At 33.4% G+C, this 21,242-nt stretch overlaps 1 protein-coding gene across 6 annotated transcripts in view; it reads left to right on the top strand.

The window, feature by feature from the left end:
* The window catches only part of plppr2b (phospholipid phosphatase related 2b), a 157,262-nt gene that overhangs the window by 24,669 nt on the left and 111,351 nt on the right, over positions 1 to 21,242 (top strand). For all 6 annotated transcript variants that reach the window (XM_073953652.1, XM_073953653.1, XM_017356563.4 and 3 more), the window contains exon 2: positions 7,699 to 7,802. In XM_073953652.1, the coding sequence (XP_073809753.1) occupies positions 7,725 to 7,802 (78 nt within the window). In that variant the 5' untranslated portion in view covers positions 7,699 to 7,724. The remainder of the gene's footprint in view (positions 1 to 7,698; positions 7,803 to 21,242) is intronic.

Here is a 21,242-nt window from a genome sequence, read left to right as displayed (position 1 = left end):
GCACTGCAAGTGTTTGTTTGACCCGTACGGCACCTCAGAGTCTGTAGTCCTGCTGACATTGGCCAGAGCAAGCCGGTCCTCCTCTAGTCATCCTCACTGTTGCTCCCGCGACAAAAAAATAAAAAATAAAAATAAAATAAAAATAAAATAAAACTTAATCATTTCAAAATATAGAAACTAAAAAAAACTATTGATATCCCTTGATATGAGAAAAAAGTGACGACCATCCTTAATAGAAAAAAAAAAACAAGCACGGAAATCTTCCAAGAAGGAAGAGAGCAGAATATTCTAAAAGGATATGACAAACCGTGGACTATGTTGCGTAATAAATGGTAGAAACAGTACATGCCTGAAAATAAGTTTTATGTACAAAAAAGTTTCTCTTATTCTCTTACAAAAAAGGCTCTTATTTTGTTCTCTTGAACTTGTTGGATGGAAAGAGTGCTTTTTTCGCAAATGTTATTTGCAAAAATGTGCATAAATTTAATTAGCTAGATGGAAACATGGCTACTGACTTCCTTAGTAGGAAAAAAAATCTACTATGAAGGTTAATGGCCAGCAGGCACACAATGTCATAAAACATTAATATTAGGTTAGATTTAGGTTGTTATGCCAGGTTACCTAAAGTCTAGCCAGCATCTAATGACTACGTTATTTTAATGTCCAATGATGACGTCAAATGACATTGGTGTTTTGTGAATTTTTTAATTGTGTTAGTGACCAAGATCCAACATCTTAAACCAACGTCATACTGACATCATTTATTTGTCTGGTATGGCAACCAAAATCCAACGTCTGATAGACGTCATAGTTTTGACATCCACAAAACGTCAAGCTGTAACATCATTAGACGTGGAAATTTGGTTGATTTTAGGTTGGATGATGGACATTGATGTTGGCTAGATGTTGGGTATCGACGTCAACCAAATTTTTGTTTCCAAACTACATGAAACTTCCCCACAACGTTGGGGTACAGTGTCAATCTGACATTATGTTGACATCCTGTGTCTGCTGGGTGGTTACAGCTTGTGTTCAATAGAAGAAAAGAAAGTCAAACAGGTTTGGAACAAGTGAAGGGTGAGTAAATTGACACAATTTTCATTTTTGGGTCTAACCATCTCTTTAAATGACCATACATTTAAATGGACATATCCTGAAAAAAAAAAAGATTGGTGTTTTAAAATTATCATTCTTGGTCATGTTTTAAATCCAAATATGCTATTTATTAAGATAAAATGTATGCCAGAGAGCTTGAGAAGCCTTTTTTCCCCTTGTTGTCCTTTCCTATCTTGTTCCTATTTGTGGTCCTTCCTGTCCCTTGTGCTCTTCTCGCTTCTAATGTACTCCTTAGCAATGACCTGATTTTGTCTTTCCCTCTCCTTCTGTTGCTAAGAGTGTATGTTTTAAAGAGCTCAGAGGATAGACATATCATAAGGTTTGCAACAGACGTTGCCTTTGAAGATGGATTTCTTAAGAACGTACACCTGTGCTCATTTTTCCTGCGCTGTGTGTTTGCTCTAAATGAAGCAGCCCACTTTTAAGCTTGGTGAGATATTTTATGATGCGTGTCACTTTGTTTGTCACTGTGGTGTTAATTGTAAGAGCAGGGCGCACTAACACTCATACACAGCATGATTTTGATGGTTCACTTTCAAGAGCTGAACTATATAAAGTCATTACACCTACTCAACCGTCAAGTGTTTGGGAATAAAGGATTATGCGGCTGGTCCTCGGGACAGGAACTGTAATGCGTTTGTGCCGCTGTCACTTCAGCAACTACAGAAGTCAGCTCAAGGCTTCAAACTGAATTTTAGACATGAAAATGTGGCACACAGGCTTGAAATTGTTGTTTGGTTTACCCCAGTTACAAATAAATCAAATTGTTCCTTATTACATTAGAAAAAAAATGCTTTGGTCCAATCCCAGCCTAGGTTCATTGGAAATTTGTGCCTCAGGCAACGTAAATACGTTGCTCTGGGAATGTTTCGTTGCATGTTTCAGATGCAAAATCCACTAGAGGGCGCTGTTGACGTTTTTGCAAATCTAAAATAGACACGCCATTCTTTTCTACATCCACATCGTTCACATGAAGATAGGGCTTGTCGTATAGATTATCTAGTGAACTACTGACTTAAACCCAACGTGTAGTGTTTTCAGAATAAAATGTAAGAGAATAATGTACTGCAGCGATATAGATTTACCTTGATTTTACGTTAGATTTATTTATTTTTTGTAGAACCATGCTCCACCAGATTCAAACCAGAGTGCTCTGCATCACAAATACAACATTGTACAAAGTGAGCTAACACTCCAGCCTGATCTCACAAAGAGCATAACTATTTTCAGGAAATATGTGCCTCAGACAATTTTAAAATTTTCAGAAGCAAACGTAAGAGAACATTGCACTGCCACCCTGTAGATTTATCTTGATTTTGATATAATATTTGATATATATCTTGATATAATATTTATCTTGATTTTACATTGGCTTCTAAACTGTGCTTCGCCAGATTCAAACCAGTGTGCTCTGCATCATGAGTACAATATCGTACAAAGTGAGCTACTAGTTTATCAGCTATTAATCAGTGGTAATTTAAGGGCAAAATCTGAAATACTGTGAATTATAAAAATCTTGAACGCATATGATTATCCATCAGGACTGAGGTGTGTTTTGAATGCACCGAATCTTAATTGAAATGTATTTATAAACTAATTTTAAGAGGATCACATGCTTGTGATTGCATGCGGCTGGTCCCACATTATCCAGTTTATGAATCACCAATCAGACGATTCCTAAGCCACTATAAGTACCCTAAGTTCCATCCATCTTCATTTTGAAGAATCCCCCTTCCACCCTTACTCCTCCTCCTTTCCTAGATGGGTGACACGGAGACCCACAGCAAGAACGTCACTGGTTCTAGTCCTCACTAAGCCAGCTGACATTTCTGTGCGGAGTTTACACGTTCTCCCCGTGCTCACGTGGGTTCCCCTCAGGGTTCCCGGTTTCCTCCCACTGTCCAAAATAATGCAACTAAAGTTAATTGACTAATCCAAATCGGCACTGAAGACATGCTCCTAATAAGTAGTTATCTCTTAAGAGCAATCCCTATTTATTAATTAGCTACTAGAGCAGGGGAGTTCTCGAGATCTACCTGCTCAAACTCCCCTCTTACTTTGCAAACGGGAGGGAGCCCCGGGCTCGAGGATCTTATGAGCTCATGGCTCAGTCCCAGGACAGCATGCCAAACACACTTTATAATAAATCATCAGCTAAGTGTGAACACTTGAAACATAGTTTAAATTCAGAACAAGCTAAAAGGAAATAGAATATGCAGCAGGCCAGCCTGAACACCAGCTGGTGAACTACTCACACCTGCAGCTTCTTCACATTGGACGTCCAGGGTTCTCCAGTCTCTAGACAGCAGCTCTTTACAGGACATTTGGCCAGAGGAGAAATGGTGCCCAACAGTGCCTGGTTTCTCTCTAGGTTTTTTTCCTACACTTTCGTCAATCAAAAAGTCGCCACTGGCTTGCTTGATTTGGGACCTCCGGAGCTGCGCATCGATGGGTTTGCTCTTTAGTGTTGGACTCTCAGCAGTGAAAATTAAACCACACTGAACTGAACTAAACTGAACTTCAACTCTGAAAACTGGACTGACGCAGTTTCAATTTAGTAGAACTTCTGTGTGAAGCTGCTTTGACACAATCTACATTGTAAAAGCGCGATAGAAATTAAGATGAATTAAATTGAATTGAATCTTAAACACATTTTTGAGAAATAAATTGCCAATTGTGGCTCAGTGGTTAGAACTTTCACCTCATAGCAAGAAGGTCATTAGCATTTCTGTGTGGAGTTTGCATGTTTTCCTGTGTTTACGTGGGTTTCCTCGGGTGCTTCAGTTTCCCCGACAGTCCAAACACATGCGCTATAAGTGAATTGGATTAACTAAATTTGCCGTAGTGTATGAGTGTGTGTGAATGCAAGAGTGAATGAGTGTTTCCCGATACTGGATTGCAGCTGGAAGTGCATCCACTGCATAAAACAAATGCCAGAATAGTTGGCGGTTCATTTCGCTGTGACCAAAGGAAAATGAATGCATGACTGAATCTTGTTCAACCAAAATATATCGTCAAATGTGTGTTCATGGAATGTTTTGACAAGCCAAAAAGGAATCTCTGGGAATATAGATCTTATCTTTAAGCTTTCTCGCTGATTTTCTTCCTCTGTCTTAAATAATTAAAAACTGTACAGCATCGATGGAAGCACAAATAACTTGTTTCTTGATTTAATTTGATTAAGCTAAAGGCCTGGTTTCCTAACTGGTTCAAAAAATAGCTTTTGTTCCTTTTTCAACTTAAGCCTCTGCACTGTTAGATGTTGAATTTTAATGGCTCCTTGCAGATTGCGACAGCTACAAGATGTTTGTGGTGTTGTGTTTGCTGTTGGGCCCGAGGAACACAGCGCTAAAGACAGAAGCTAAGCCTCATGTATTATTCATCTCTCTTTATTCATCTTTCACCCCCTCATTATGTAACAATAGTATAGAAAACATAAAAGTGATCCTGATCATTACAGCGTCCCAGAAGAGAGCTTATATTTATTTATATTGTGGCTCTATTTAGTATTGCATTCTTTGCTTAGGGCAGCATGTATGTGAGCCTGTGTTTGTGACCTATACATTCAATAAGAGATCTCTGCTCTCTCAAAGAGCCGACTGGGATTTTAATCTCGAATTTCAGCTCCTCGTCTTATAACTCGTGATCTGCTCGGCACAGTGGGAATTCAGCTCTCTTTCTGTGCGTTCCAGCTGCAAATGAAATGAGCAGTCACTCTGCTGATAATGTTCTTGAGCTGCTCTGCTAGACAGGATTTCAATTTGAAGATACAGAGGAGATGGGAAAATTATTTGCAATCTGAACTGGTTATATGGATCATTTTATGACGTTACTTATGGAACAGCAGCTATACTATTTCCATTTATTTTGCTGTCGAACTGAAGAAACATTCTTCTAGACACCCAGCAAGCATTAATATTGATGTAATGCAGTACAATAATCTGATTACAAGTTTCCCCTCACTAAGAGCGTTTGATATTTACCTCAGAAACACTACACTGCACTGTCCTACACTGTAAAAAATATCTGTTAAAGTAAAATGTAGCGTCACATGCTAAAAGTATGTGACACATATGGTAATGGCCCCTAAAAATGCTAGGCCAGGGGTGGTCAACCCTGGTCCTGGAGAGCCACCTTCCTGGAGATTTCAGTTACAACCCATATCAAACACACCTGCCTGTAATTATCACGTTTTGTTCAGGTCCTAATTATTTGGTTCAGGTGTGTTTGATGTGGGTAGCAACTAAAATCTGCAGGAAGGTGGCTCTCCAGGAACATGGTTGGCCACCCCTGTGCTAGGCCTTGACTGAACTTACTGAACTCAGAGCTGCAACTAAATAAACAAATGACTCAAGATCAATGCGTCATTACTTCAATATAACAATCAGTTGCTTGCTGTGCTATCAAGAAATCAAACAAATATATAGCCTACTCTCTTTATTTCTATAGCTCAGTTCCACTTATTCATTCATGGTTACCCTTGACTTTTAAATTAGTAATGCAATGATTGCAATAGGATTTCCTGATAAAACAAAAAGAACTGAACAAACTGCATAGCTTGCCTCATATCTCACTGCAGTTTTTGGTAGACATTGAGATATCTAGGCAGTCACTAAAATAAAGATTTGTTGTTCCTGATTTTAAACACAGTTTGCAAAAATATGCTCATTATTAATTACCAAATTATTTTAGGGCTGCTCGATATTGGAAAAAAACTGACATTGCAATATTTTCATTCACTGCAATATATTGAGATGTAAATGCAATTTCACCAGAGGACTTGAATAGCTTGTAAAGAATTTACAATTTTAGATCAATTGGGATGATTTTTTTTTTAAATATATGATTTTAAATATTATTTTTTTTAAATATGATTTTATATAAAATATAATTTAAAAAAATGACAAGCAAAGTTAAATACAACAAGGAAAAGATGCAAATAAACAATAATTTATGGTTTTCTGGGGAGGCAAACAGTATTTAGGAGCAGAAATTAAATGATCACCATAATAATCTTAATAATAACAGCCGTATCGCTTTGAGTAAATAATTATGTAATGTACAATTAATCCTTTAGCCACAAATGTTTAATTTATTGTGCCCAAATGGCTGAAATTTGCTTCAGATTATTACAGTCTTAAAATTACTATATATATGTAAAAAAAATTTGTTTAAAAAATTTTTACTTTTATTAACAATTTTATTAGTTTAACTGATATATTGTCTGGATTTATGTTGTATATTACGTGACTAGTAACTGTGTTAAACTGTAAAGTTGAATTTTCAACCTCAGAAGTCGACAGAGTAGAGATCAAGCCCCCATAAAGCATTTCACAACCATAAACAAATGCAAAACACTTGTGAATCACTAAATATTTTAAATTAAGCTAGTTTATTATACTCAAAAAAAGAAAAAATCGTAAACCTGTTGCTTTAAAAGTGATTAGTTGACTTTATTTTAAATATTGAGTAGACCTGTTGCATTTTACAATGGTTGGTTTTAGTTAAAAAAAGAAAAAAATTAGTAAAGCTGTTCCTTTAAAAGCAATTAGTTGACTTTACTTTAAAAAATGAGTAAACCTTTTGCTTTAAAAGCGATTAGTTGAATAAATTTTAAAAAACGGTAAACTCATTGCTTTTAAAAGGATTAGTTGACTTTATTTAAAATGTTAAGTAAACCTGTTGCATTTACAATGATTTGTTGATTTTACTTTTAAAAAATGAGCAAACCTGTTGTCTTAATGTAAAAGTTCCACTTACAATGACTTTTAAAAAATAAAGTCAGAGCGTTTTAAGACGACAGGTTTATCATCTTTTTTAAGGTAACTAATCACTTTTTGTAGTGCACAGAGTTTTGCATCTCTATTTGCATTATTATTGTTTTTTTTATAATATTACTGCTGTTTTCACAATGTACTGTTGGTGATTTGAGGATTTGTTTCATGCAATGTCTGCAAAATATCTAAAACTATGTTTCATTATAAGCATGCACTCTTAATGTATTTGCAAACAAGCAAGGGAAGTGGCTTGGTGGCTTAGTGGTTAACACTAAGAGCAAGACACTCACTGGTTCGAGTCCTGGCGTTTCTGTGTGCAGTTTGCATGTTCTCTCAGTGTTGGGAGAAGGAAAGCTGAAGGAAAAGGAATGGATGAACGAAAAATGCACGAATCATTAACTGTATTGGTCACAGAGCTTCTGTAATCTCCCAAAAGCCAATTGTCAAATCCAGTTGAACTTTTTTGTCAAGGAAACTGATCCTATCTTCTGTGTTGGCCTATAGAATCACGTCATCACTGCAGCACTCTGTTGAGAGGATTATATACAGTGCATGCATAAACTATACAATGTTTTTCACATGCACATTCACTCCATTTGCTGTTTGTTTAAACTATTTATTTAGTGGGGGAACGACTTACAGTACATCTTTTAGGTTCAATTCACTTAAATTTGTAAAACTTAAGTTTAGTTTTATTTCTTCATGTTGTCCCAACACAAATCGATTCTGTGGAATGCAGCATTTTTTAAAAGTTCAACTAGATCATCTTATTGAAATGCTTTTTATCTGCCCCTGTATGTTCTAGGTCTCTGACCGATTTACTGCAGAGGGATGGACAGAAGGAGGTTTGTTGGAAGAGGAGCAGTTAAGAGGAGCAAATATATAGTGCCATGTTTCCTGTTTGTAGAGGTGAGTTGCAGCTTGTTCAGTTCAATACACTGCTGTACCATGTTCACGTTGCTTTAATTTTGGTATGAACATTATGCTCTGCCCTCTGGTGGAACTAAAAGAAACTTAGTGCTTCTTCTTGGGTCATCTTAGTACACACTATTGGTTCATTCATTCATATTTTCATCTTTTCCTAGAAATGTATTTTGGTGCACACTCAAAAAAATAAAATAAAATAAAAATTAAATAAGCTCTTTGTTCAAACTACAAATTTAAACTGAGCTGAAACAACACAAGTCTTGAGTTTTTGTGTGATAACTTAATTGTTTTTATTGTTTTAATTTTAATCAACTTAAATTTGTAACTAATAACTTAACTCAATTAATTCATTTTGTTCCAATACATATCAATTGAGTGGAACTCAGCATTTCAACGGTGTGCATGTACAGAATAAAAGTATAAGACTTGACCATGGGAATACCAGTTGCCCCAAATCAATTCACTAATGTTGATCCTGGACCATCAATATATAAATACACTAATGTTGATCCTGGACCATCAATATATAAATTCACTAATGTTGATCCTGGACCATCAATATACAAATTCACTAATGTTGATCCTGGACCATCAATATATAAATTCACTAATGTTGATCCTGGACCATCAATATATAAATTCACTAATGTTGATCCTGGACCATCAATTTATAAATTCACTAATGTTGATCCTGGACCATCAATTTATAAATTCACTAATGTTGATCTTGGACCATCAATATATAAATACACTAATGTTGATCCTGGACCATCAATATATAAATTCACTAATGTTGATCCTGGACCATCAATATATAAATTCACTAATGTTGATCCTGGACCATCAATATATAAATTCACTAATGTTGATCCTGGACCATCAATAAATAAATTCACTAATGTTGATCCTGGACCATAAATTAAAAAATTCACTAATGTTGATCCTGGACCATCAATTTATAAATTCACTCATGTTGATCCTGGACCATCAATATATAAATTCACTAATGTTGATCCTGGACCATCAATATATAAATTCACTAATGTTGATCCTGGACCATCAATATATAAATTCACTAATGTTGATCCTGGACCATCAATATATAAATTCACTAATGTTGATCCTGGACCATCAATATATAAATTCACTAATGTTGATCCTGGACCATCAATATATAAATTCACTAATGTTGATCCTGGACCATCAATATATAAATTTACATTTACATTTACATTTAGTCATTTAGCAGACGCTTTTATCCAAAGCGACTTACAAATGAGGACAAGGAAGCAATTTACACAACCAAGAGCAACAATGAATAAGTACTAAAGGCAAGTTTCAGGTCTGTAAAGTCTAAGAAGGGAAGTGTTAGTATTTTTTTTTTTTTTTTTTTTTTTTTTTTTTTTTTTTTTTTTTTTTTGTACAGTTAGTGTGATATTCAAAGAGGCAATTGCAGCTTAGGAAGTGAAGTGGAGACTAAATAGTTGAGTTTTTAGTCGTTTCTTGAAAATAGCGAGTGACTCTGCTGTTCTGATGCAGTTAGGGAGTTCATTCCACCAACTGGGCAGATTGAGCGTGAATATAAATTCACTAATGTTGATCCTGGACCATCAATATATGAATTCACTAATGTTGATCCTGGACCATCAATATATAAATTCACTAATGTTGATCCTGGACCATCAATATATGAATTCACTCATGTTGATCCTGGACCATTAATATATAAATTCAATAATGTTGATCCTGGACCATCAATATATGAATTCACTAATGTTGATCCTGGACCATCAATTTAAAAATTCACTAATGTTGATCCTGGACCATCAATATATAAATTCACTAATGTTGATCCTGGACCATCAATATATAAATTCACTAATGTTGATCCTGGACCATCAAAATATAAATTCACTAATGTTGATCCTGGACCATCAATATATGAATTCACTAATGTTGATCCTGGACCATCAATATCTAAATTCACTAATGTTGATCCTGGACCATCAATATATGAATTCACTCATGTTGATCCTGGACCATTAATATATAAATTCAATAATGTTGATCCTGGACCATCAATATATAAATTCACTCATGTTGATCCTGGACCATCAATATATAAATTCACTAATGTTGATCCTGGACCATCAATATATGAATTCACTAATGTTGATCCTGGACCATCAATATATAAATTCACTAATGTTGATCCTGGACCATCAATAAATGAATTCACTAATGTTGATCCTGGACCATCAATATATAAATTCACTAATGGTGATCCTGGACCATCAATATATAAATTCACTAATGTTGATCCTGGACCATCAATATATAAACTCACTAATGTTGATCCTGGACCATCAATATATAAATTCACTAATGGTGATCCTGGACCATCAATATACAAATTCACTAATGTTGATCCTGGACCATCAATATATAAATTCACTCATGTTGATCCTGGACCATCAATATACAAATTCACTAATGTTGATCCTGGACCATCAGTTTATAAATTCACTAATGTTGACCCTGGACCATCAATATTTCAATTCACTAATGTTGATCCTGGACCATCAATTTATAAATTCACTAATGTTGATCCTGGTCCATCAATTTATAAATTCACTAATGTTGATCCTGGACCATCAATTTAAAAAATCACTCATGTTGATCCTGGACCATCAATATATAAATTCACTAATGTTGATCCTAGACCATCAATATATAAATTCACTAATGTTGATCCTGGACCATCAAAATATAAATTCACTAATGTTGATCCTGGACCATCAATATATAAATTCACTAATGTTGATCCTGGACCATCAATATATAAATTCATTCATGTTGATCCTGGACCATCAATATATAAATTCACTAATGTTGATCCTGGACCATCAATTTAAAAATTCACTAATGTTGATCCTGGACCATCAATATATAAATTCACTAATGTTGATCCTGGACCATCAATATATAAATTCACTAATGTTGATCCTGGACCATCAATATATAAATTCACTCATGTTGATCCTGGACCATCAATATATAAATTCACTAATGTTGATCCTGGACCATCAATATATGAATTCACTAATGTTGATCCTGGACCATCAATTTAAAAATTCACTAATGTTGATCCTGGACCATCAATATATAAATTCACTAATGTTGATCCTGGACCATCAATATATAAATTCACTAATGTTGATCCTGGACCATCAAAATATAAATTCACTAATGTTGATCCTGGACCATGAATTTAAAAATTCACTAATGTTGATCCTGGACCATCAATATATAAATTCATTCATGTTGATCCTGGACCATCAATATATAAATTCACTAATGTTGATCCTGGACCATCAATATATAAATTCACTCATGTTGATCCTGGACCATCAATATATAAATTCACTAATGTTGATCCTGGACCATAAATTTAAAAATTCACTAATGTTGATCCTGGACCATCAATATATAAATTCACTCATGTTGATCCTGGACCATCAATATACAAATTCACTAATGTTGATCCTGGACCATCAATATATAAATTCACTAATGTTGATTCTGGACCATAAATTTAAAAATTCACTAATGTTGATCCTGGACCATCAATATATAAATTCACTAATGGTGATCCTGGACCATCAATATACAAATTCACTAATGTTGATCCTGGACCATCAATATATAAATTCACTAATGTTGATCCTGGACCATCAATATATAAATTCACTAATGGTGATCCTGGACCATCAATATACAAATTCACTAATGTTGATCCTGGACCATCAATATATAAATTCACTAATGTTGATCCTGGACCATCAATATATAAATTCATTCATGTTGATCCTGGACCATCAATATATAAATTCACTAATGTTGATCCTGGACCATCAATATATAAATTCACTCATGTTGATCCTGGACCATCAATATATAAATTTACTAATGTTGATCCTGGACCATCAATATATAAATTCACTCATGTTGATCCTGGACCATCAATATATAAATTCACTAATGTTGATCCTGGACCATAAATTTAAAAATTCACTAATGTTGATCCTGGACCATCAATATATAAATTCACTCATGTTGATCCTGGACCATCAATATACAAATTCACTAATGTTGATCCTGGACCATAAATTTAAAAATTCACTAATGTTGATCCTGGACCATCAATATATAAATTCACTAATGGTGATCCTGGACCATCAATATATAAATTCACTCATGTTGATCCTGGACCATCAATATACAAATTCACTAATGTTGATCCTGGACCATCAGTTTATAAATTCACTAATGTTGATCCTGGACCATCAATATACAAATTCACTAATGTTGATCCTGGACCATCAATATTTAAATTCACTAATGTTGATCCTGGACCATCAATATATAAATTCACTAATGGTGATCCTGGACCATCAATATACAAATTCACTAATGTTGATCCTGGACCATCAATATATAAATTCACTAATGTTGATCCTAGACCATCAATATATAAATTCACTCATGTTGATCCTGGACCATCAATATACAAATTCACTAATGTTGATCCTGGACCATCAATATATAAATTCACTAATGTTGACCCTGGACCATCAATATTTCAATTCACTAATGTTGATCCTGGACCATCAATTTAAAAAATCACTCATGTTGATCCTGGACCATCAATATATAAATTCACTAATGTTGATCCTGGACCATCAATATATAAATTCACTAATGTTGATCCTGGACCATCAAAATATAAATTCACTAATGTTGATCCTGGACCATCAATATATAAATTCACTAATGTTGATCCTGGACCATCAATATACAAATTCACTAATGTTGATCCTGGACCATCAATATTTAAATTCACTAATGTTGATCCTGGACCATCAATATATAAATTCACTAATGGTGATCCTGGACCATCAATATACAAATTCACTAATGTTGATCCTGGACCATCAATATATAAATTCACTAATGTTGATCCTAGACCATCAATATATAAATTCACTCATGTTGATCCTGGACCATCAATATACAAATTCACTAATGTTGATCCTGGACCATCAGTTTATAAATTCACTAATGTTGATCCTGGACCATCAATATATAAATTCACTAATGTTGACCCTGGACCATCAATATTTCAATTCACTAATGTTGATCCTGGACCATCAATTTATAAATTCACTAATGTTGATCCTGGTCCATCAATTTATAAATTCACTAATGTTGATCCTGGACCATCAATTTAAAAAATCACTCATGTTGATCCTGGACCATCAATATATAAATTCACTAATGTTGATCCTGGACCATCAATATATAAATTCACTAATGTTGATCCTGGACCATCAAAATATAAATTCACTAATGTTGATCCTGGACCATCAATATATAAATTCACTAATGTTGATCCTGGACCATCAATATAAAAATTCACTAATGTTGATCCTGGACCATCAATATATAAATTCACTAATGTTGATCCTGGACCATCAATATACAAATTCACTAATGTTGATCCTGGACCATCAATATATAAATTCACTAATGTTGATCCTGGACCATCAATATATAAATTCACTAATGTTGATCCTGGACCATCAATATAAAAATTCACTAATGTTGATCCTGGACCATCAATTTAAAAATTCACTAATGTTGATTCTGGACCATCAATAAATAAATTCACTAATGTTGATCCTGGACCATCAATATACAAATTCATTAATGTTGATCCTGGACCATCAATTTAAAAATTCATTAATGTTGATCCTGGACCATCAATATATAAATTCACTAATGTTGATCCTGGACCATCAATATATCAATTCACTAATGGTGATCCTGGACCATCAATTTAAAAATTCACTCATGTTGATCCTGGACCATCAATTTATAAATTCACACATGTTGATCCTGGACCATCAATTTAAAAATTCACTCATGTTGATCCTGGACCATCAATTTACAAATTCACACATGTTGATCCTGGACCATCAATATATAAATTCACTAATGTTGATCCTGGACCATCAATTTATAAATTCACTCATGTTGATCCTGGACCATCAATATATAAATTCACTAATGTTGATCCTGGACCATCAATTTATAAATTCACTCATGTTGATCCTGGACCATCAATTTATAAATTCACTCATGTTGATCCTGGACCACCAATATATAAATTCACTAATGTTGATCCTGGACCATCAAAATATAAATTCACTCATGTTGATCCTGGACCATCAATTTATAAATTCACTCATGTTGATCCTGGACCATCAATATATAAATTCACTAATGTTGATCCTGGACCATCAATATATAAATTCACTAATGTTGATCCTGGACCATCAAAATATAAATTCACTAATGTTGATCCTGGACCATCAATATATAAATTCACTAATGTTGATCCTGGACCATCAATATATAAATTCACTAATGTTGATCCTGGACCATCAATATATAAATTCATTCATGTTGATCCTGGACCATCAATATATAAATTCACTCATGTTGATCCTGGACCATCAATATATAAATTCACTAATGTTGATCCTGGACCATCAATATATAAATTCACTAATGTTGATCCTGGACCATCAATTTATAAATTCACTCATGTTGATCCTGGACCATCAATATATAAATCCACTCATGTTGATCCTGGACCATCAATATATAAATTCATTAATGTTGATCCTGGACCATTAATATATAAATTCACTAATGTTGATCCTGGACCATCAATATATAAATTCACTAATGTTGATCCTGGACCATCAATTTATAAATTCACTAATGTTGATCCTGGACCATCAATTTAAAAATTCACTAATGTTGATCCTGGACCATCAATATATAAATTCACTAATGTTGATCCTGGACCATCAATATATAAATTCACTAATGTTGATCCTGGACCATCAAAATATAAATTCACTAATGTTGATCCTGGACCATGAATTTAAAAATTCACTAATGTTGATCCTGGACCATCAATATATAAATTCACTCATGTTGATCCTGGACCATCAATATATAAATTCACTAATGTTGATCCTGGACCATAAATTTAAAAATTCACTAATGTTGATCCTGGACCATCAATATATAAATTCACTCATGTTGATCCTGGACCATCAATATATAAATTCACTAATGTTGATTCTGGACCATAAATTTAAAAATTCACTAATGTTGATCCTGGACCATCAATATATAAATTCACTAATGGTGATCCTGGACCATCAATATACAAATTCACTAATGTTGATCCTGGACCATCAATATATAAATTCACTAATGTTGATCCTGGACCATCAATATATAAATTCACTAATGGTGATCCTGGACCATCAATATACAAATTCACTAATGTTGATCCTGGACCATCAATATATAAATTCACTAATGTTGATCCTGGACCATCAATATATAAATTCATTCATGTTGATCCTGGACCATCAATATATAAATTCACTAATGTTGATCCTGGACCATCAATATATAAATTCACTCATGTTGATCCTGGACCATCAATATATAAATTCACTAATGTTGATCCTGGACCATCAATATATAAATTCACTCATGTTGATCCTGGACCATCAATATATAAATTCACTAATGTTGATCCTGGACCATAAATTTAAAAATTCACTAATGTTGATCCTGGACCATCAATATATAAATTCACTCATGTTGATCCTGGACCATCAATATACAAATTCACTAATGTTGATCCTGGACCATCAATATATAAATTCACTAATGTTGATCCTGGACCATAAATTTAAAAATTCACTAATGTTGATCCTGGACCATCAATATATAAATTCACTAATGGTGATCCTGGACCATCAATATATAAATTCACTCATGTTGATCCTGGACCATCAGTTTATAAATTCACTAATGTTGATCCTGGACCATCAATATACAAATTCACTAATGTTGATCCTGGACCATCAATATTTAAATTCACTAATGTTGATCCTGGACCATCAATATATAAATTCACTAATGGTGATCCTGGACCATCAATATACAAATTCACTAATGTTGATCCTGGACCATCAATATATAAATTCACTAATGTTGATCCTAGACCATCAATATATAAATTCACTCATGTTGATCCTGGACCATCAATATACAAATTCACTAATGTTGATCCTGGACCATCAGTTTATAAATTCACTAATGTTGATCCTGGACCATCAATATATAAATTCACTAATGTTGACCCTGGACAATCAATATTTCAATTCACTAATGTTGATCCTGGACCATCAATTTATAAATTCACTAATGTTGATCCTGGTCCATCAATTTATAAATTCACTAATGTTGATCCTGGACCATCAATTTAAAAAATCACTCATGTTGATCCTGGACCATCAATATATAAATTCACTAATGTTGATCCTGGACCATCAATATATAAATTCACTAATGTTGATCCTGGACCATCAAAATATAAATTCACTAATGTTGATCCTGGACCATCAATATATAAATTCACTAATGTTGATCCTGGACCATCAATATAAAAATTCACTAATGTTGATCCTGGACCATCAATATATAAATTCACTAATGTTGATCCTGGACCATCAATATACAAATTCACTAATGTTGATCCTGGACCATCAATATATAAATTCACTAATGTTGATCCTGGACCATCAATATATAAATTCACTAATGTTGATCCTGGACCATCAATATAAAAATTCACTAATGTTGATCCTGGACCATCAATTTAAAAATTCACTAATGTTGATTCTGGACCATCAATAAATAAATTCACTAATGTTGATCCTGGACCATCAATATACAAATTCATTAATGTTGATCCTGGACCATCAATTTAAAAATTCATTAATGTTGATCCTGGACCATCAATATATAAATTCACTAATGTTGATCCTGGACCATCAATATATCAATTCACTAATGGTGATCCTGGACCATCAATTTAAAAATTCACTCATGTTGATCCTGGACCATCAATTTACAAATTCACACATGTTGATCCTGGACCATCAATATATAAATTCACTAATGTTGATCCTGGACCATCAATTTATAAATTCACTCATGTTGATCCTGGACCATCAATATATAAATTCACTAATGTTGATCCTGGACCATCAATTTATAAATTCACTCATGTTGATCCTGGACCATCAATTTATAAATTCACTCATGTTGATCCTGGACCACCAATATATAAATTCACTAATGTTGATCCTGGACCATCAAAATATAAATTCACTCATGTTGATCCTGGACCATCAATTTATAAATTCACTCATGTTGATCCTGGACCATCAAAATATAAATTCACTAATGTTGATCCTGGACCATCAATTTATAAATTCACTAATGTTGATCCTGGTCCATCAATTTATAAATTCACTAATGTTGATCCTGGACCATCAATTTAAAAAATCACTCATGTTGATCCTGGACCATCAATTTATAAATTCACTAATGTTGATCCTGGACCATCAATATATGAATTCACTAATGTTGATCCTGGACCATCAAAATATAAATTCACTCATGTTGATCCTGGACCACCAATATATAAATTCACTAATGTTGATCCTGGACCATCAAAATATAAATTCACTCATGTTGATCCTGGACCATCAATTTATAAATTCACTAATGTTGATCCAGGACCATCAAAATATAAATTCACTAATGTTGATCCTGGACCATCAATTTATAAATTCACTAATGTTGATCCTGGTCCATCAATTTATAAATTCACTAATGTTGATCCTGGACCATCAATTTAAAAAATCACTCATGTTGATCCTGGACCATCAATTTATAAATTCACTAATGTTGATCCTGGACCATCAATATATGAATTCACTAATGTTGATCCTGGACCATCAATATACAAATTCACACATGTTGATCCTGGACCATCAATTTATAAATTCACTAATGTTGATCCTGGACCATCAATATATGAATTCACTAATGTTGATCCTGGACCATCAATATATAAATTCACTAATGTTGATCCTGGACCATCAATATATAAATTCACTAATGTTGATCCTGGACCATCAAAATATAAATTCACTAATGTTGATCCTGGACCATCAATATATAAATTCACTAATGTTGATCCTGGACCATCAATATATAAATTCACTAATGTTGATCCTGGACCATCAATATATAAATTCATTCATGTTGATCCTGGACCATCAATATATAAATTCACTCATGTTGATCCTGGACCATCAATATATAAATTCACTAATGTTGATCCTGGACCATCAATATATAAATTCACTAATGTTGATCCTGGACCATCAATTTATAAATTCACTCATGTTGATCCTGGACCATCAATATATAAATCCACTCATGTTGATCCTGGACCATCAATATATAAATTCATTAATGTTGATCCTGGACCATTAATATATAAATTCACTAATGTTGATCCTGGACCATCAATATATAAATTCACTAATGTTGATCCTGGACCATCAATTTATAAATTCACTAATGTTGATCCTGGACCATCAATATATAAATTCACTAATGTTGATCCTGGACCATCAATAAATGAATTCACTAATGTTGATCCTGGACCATCAATATATAAATTCACTAATGGTGATCCTGGACCATCAATATACAAATTCACTAATGTTGATCCTGGACCATCAATAAATAAATTCACTAATGTTGATCCTGGACCATCAATATATAAATTCACTAATGGTGATCCTGGACCATCAATATACAAATTCACTAATGTTGATCCTGGACCATCAATATATGAATTCACTAATGTTGATCCTGGACCATCAATATATAAATTCACTAATGTTGATCCTGGACCATCAATATATGAATTCACTCATGTTGATCCTGGACCATTAATATATAAATTCAATAATGTTGATCCTGGACCATCAATATATAAATTCACTCATGTTGATCCTGGACCATCAATATATAAATTCACTAATGTTGATCCTGGACCATCAATATATGAATTCACTAATGTTGATCCTGGACCATCAATTTAAAAATTCACTAATGTTGATCCTGGACCATCAATATACAAATTCACTAATGTTGATCCTGGACCATCAATATTTAAATTCACTCATGTTGATCCTGGACCATCAATATATAAATTCACTAATGTTGATCCTGGACCATCAATATATAAATTCACTAATGTTGATCCTGGACCATCAAAATATAAATTCACTAATGTTGATCCTGGACCATCAATATATGAATTCACTAATGTTGATCCTGGACCATCAATATCTAAATTCACTAATGTTGATCCTGGACCATCAATATATGAATTCACTCATGTTGATCCTGGACCATTAATATATAAATTCAATAATGTTGATCCTGGACCATCAATATATAAATTCACTCATGTTGATCCTGGACCATCAATATATAAATTCACTAATGTTGATCCTGGACCATCAATATATGAATTCACTAATGTTGATCCTGGACCATCAATATATAAATTCACTAATGTTGATCCTGGACCATCAATAAATGAATTCACTAATGTTGATCCTGGACCATCAATATATAAATTCACTAATGGTGATCCTGGACCATCAATATATAAATTCACTAATGTTGATCCTGGACCATCAATATATAAACTCACTAATGTTGATCCTGGACCATCAATATATAAATTCACTAATGGTGATCCTGGACCATCAATATACAAATTCACTAATGTTGATCCTGGACCATCAATATATAAATTCACTAATGTTGATCCTGGACCATCAATATATAAATTCACTAATGTTGATCCTAGACCATCAATATATAAATTCACTCATGTTGATCCTGGACCATCAATATACAAATTCACTAATGTTGATCCTGGACCATCAGTTTATAAATTCACTAATGTTGATCCTGGACCATCAATATATAAATTCACTAATGTTGACCCTGGACCATCAATATTTCAATTCACTAATGTTGATCCTGGACCATCAATTTATAAATTCACTAATGTTGATCCTGGTCCATCAATTTATAAATTCACTAATGTTGATCCTGGACCATCAATTTAAAAAATCACTCATGTTGATCCTGGACCATCAATATATAAATTCACTAATGTTGATCCTGGACCATCAATATATAAATTCACTAATGTTGATCCTGGACCATCAATATATAAATTCACTAATGTTGATCCTGGACCATCAATATATAAATTCACTCATGTTGATCCTGGACCATCAATATATAAATTCACTAATGTTGATCCTGGACCATCAATATATGAATTCACTAATGTTGATCCTGGACCATCAATTTAAAAATTCACTAATGTTGATCCTGGACCATCAATATATAAATTCACTAATGTTGATCCTGGACCATCAATATATAAATTCACTAATGTTGATCCTGGACCATCAAAATATAAATTCACTAATGTTGATCCTGGACCATGAATTTAAAAATTCACTAATGTTGATCCTGGACCATCAATATATAAATTCATTCATGTTGATCCTGGACCATCAATATATAAATTCACTAATGTTGATCCTGGACCATAAATATATAAATTCACTCATGTTGATCCTGGACCATCAATATATAAATTCACTAATGTTGATCCTGGACCATAAATTTAAAAATTCACTAATGTTGATCCTGGACCATCAATATATAAATTCACTCATGTTGATCCTGGACCATCAATATACAAATTCACTAATGTTGATCCTGGACCATCAATATATAAATTCACTAATGTTGATTCTGGACCATAAATTTAAAAATTCACTAATGTTGATCCTGGACCATCAATATATAAATTCACTAATGGTGATCCTGGACCATCAATATACAAATTCACTAATGTTGATCCTGGACCATCAATATATAAATTCACTAATGTTGATCCTGGACCATCAATATATAAATTCACTAATGGTGATCCTGGACCATCAATATACAAATTCACTAATGTTGATCCTGGACCATCAATATATAAATTCACTAATGTTGATCCTGGACCATCAATATATAAATTCATTCATGTTGATCCTGGACCATCAATATATAAATTCACTAATGTTGATCCTGGACCATCAATATATAAATTCACTCATGTTGATCCTGGACCATCAATATATAAATTCACTAATGTTGATCCTGGACCATCAATATATAAATTCACTCATGTTGATCCTGGACCATCAATATATAAATTCACTAATGTTGATCCTGGACCATAAATTTAAAAATTCACTAATGTTGATCCTGGACCATCAATATATAAATTCACTCATGTTGATCCTGGACCATCAA

The sequence above is a fragment of the Danio rerio genome, chromosome 6, assembly GCF_049306965.1.
Source record: "Danio rerio strain Tuebingen ecotype United States chromosome 6, GRCz12tu, whole genome shotgun sequence".
Classification (NCBI taxonomy): Eukaryota; Metazoa; Chordata; class Actinopteri; order Cypriniformes; family Danionidae; genus Danio; species Danio rerio.
This window is presented reverse-complemented; position numbering and strand designations above follow the sequence as displayed.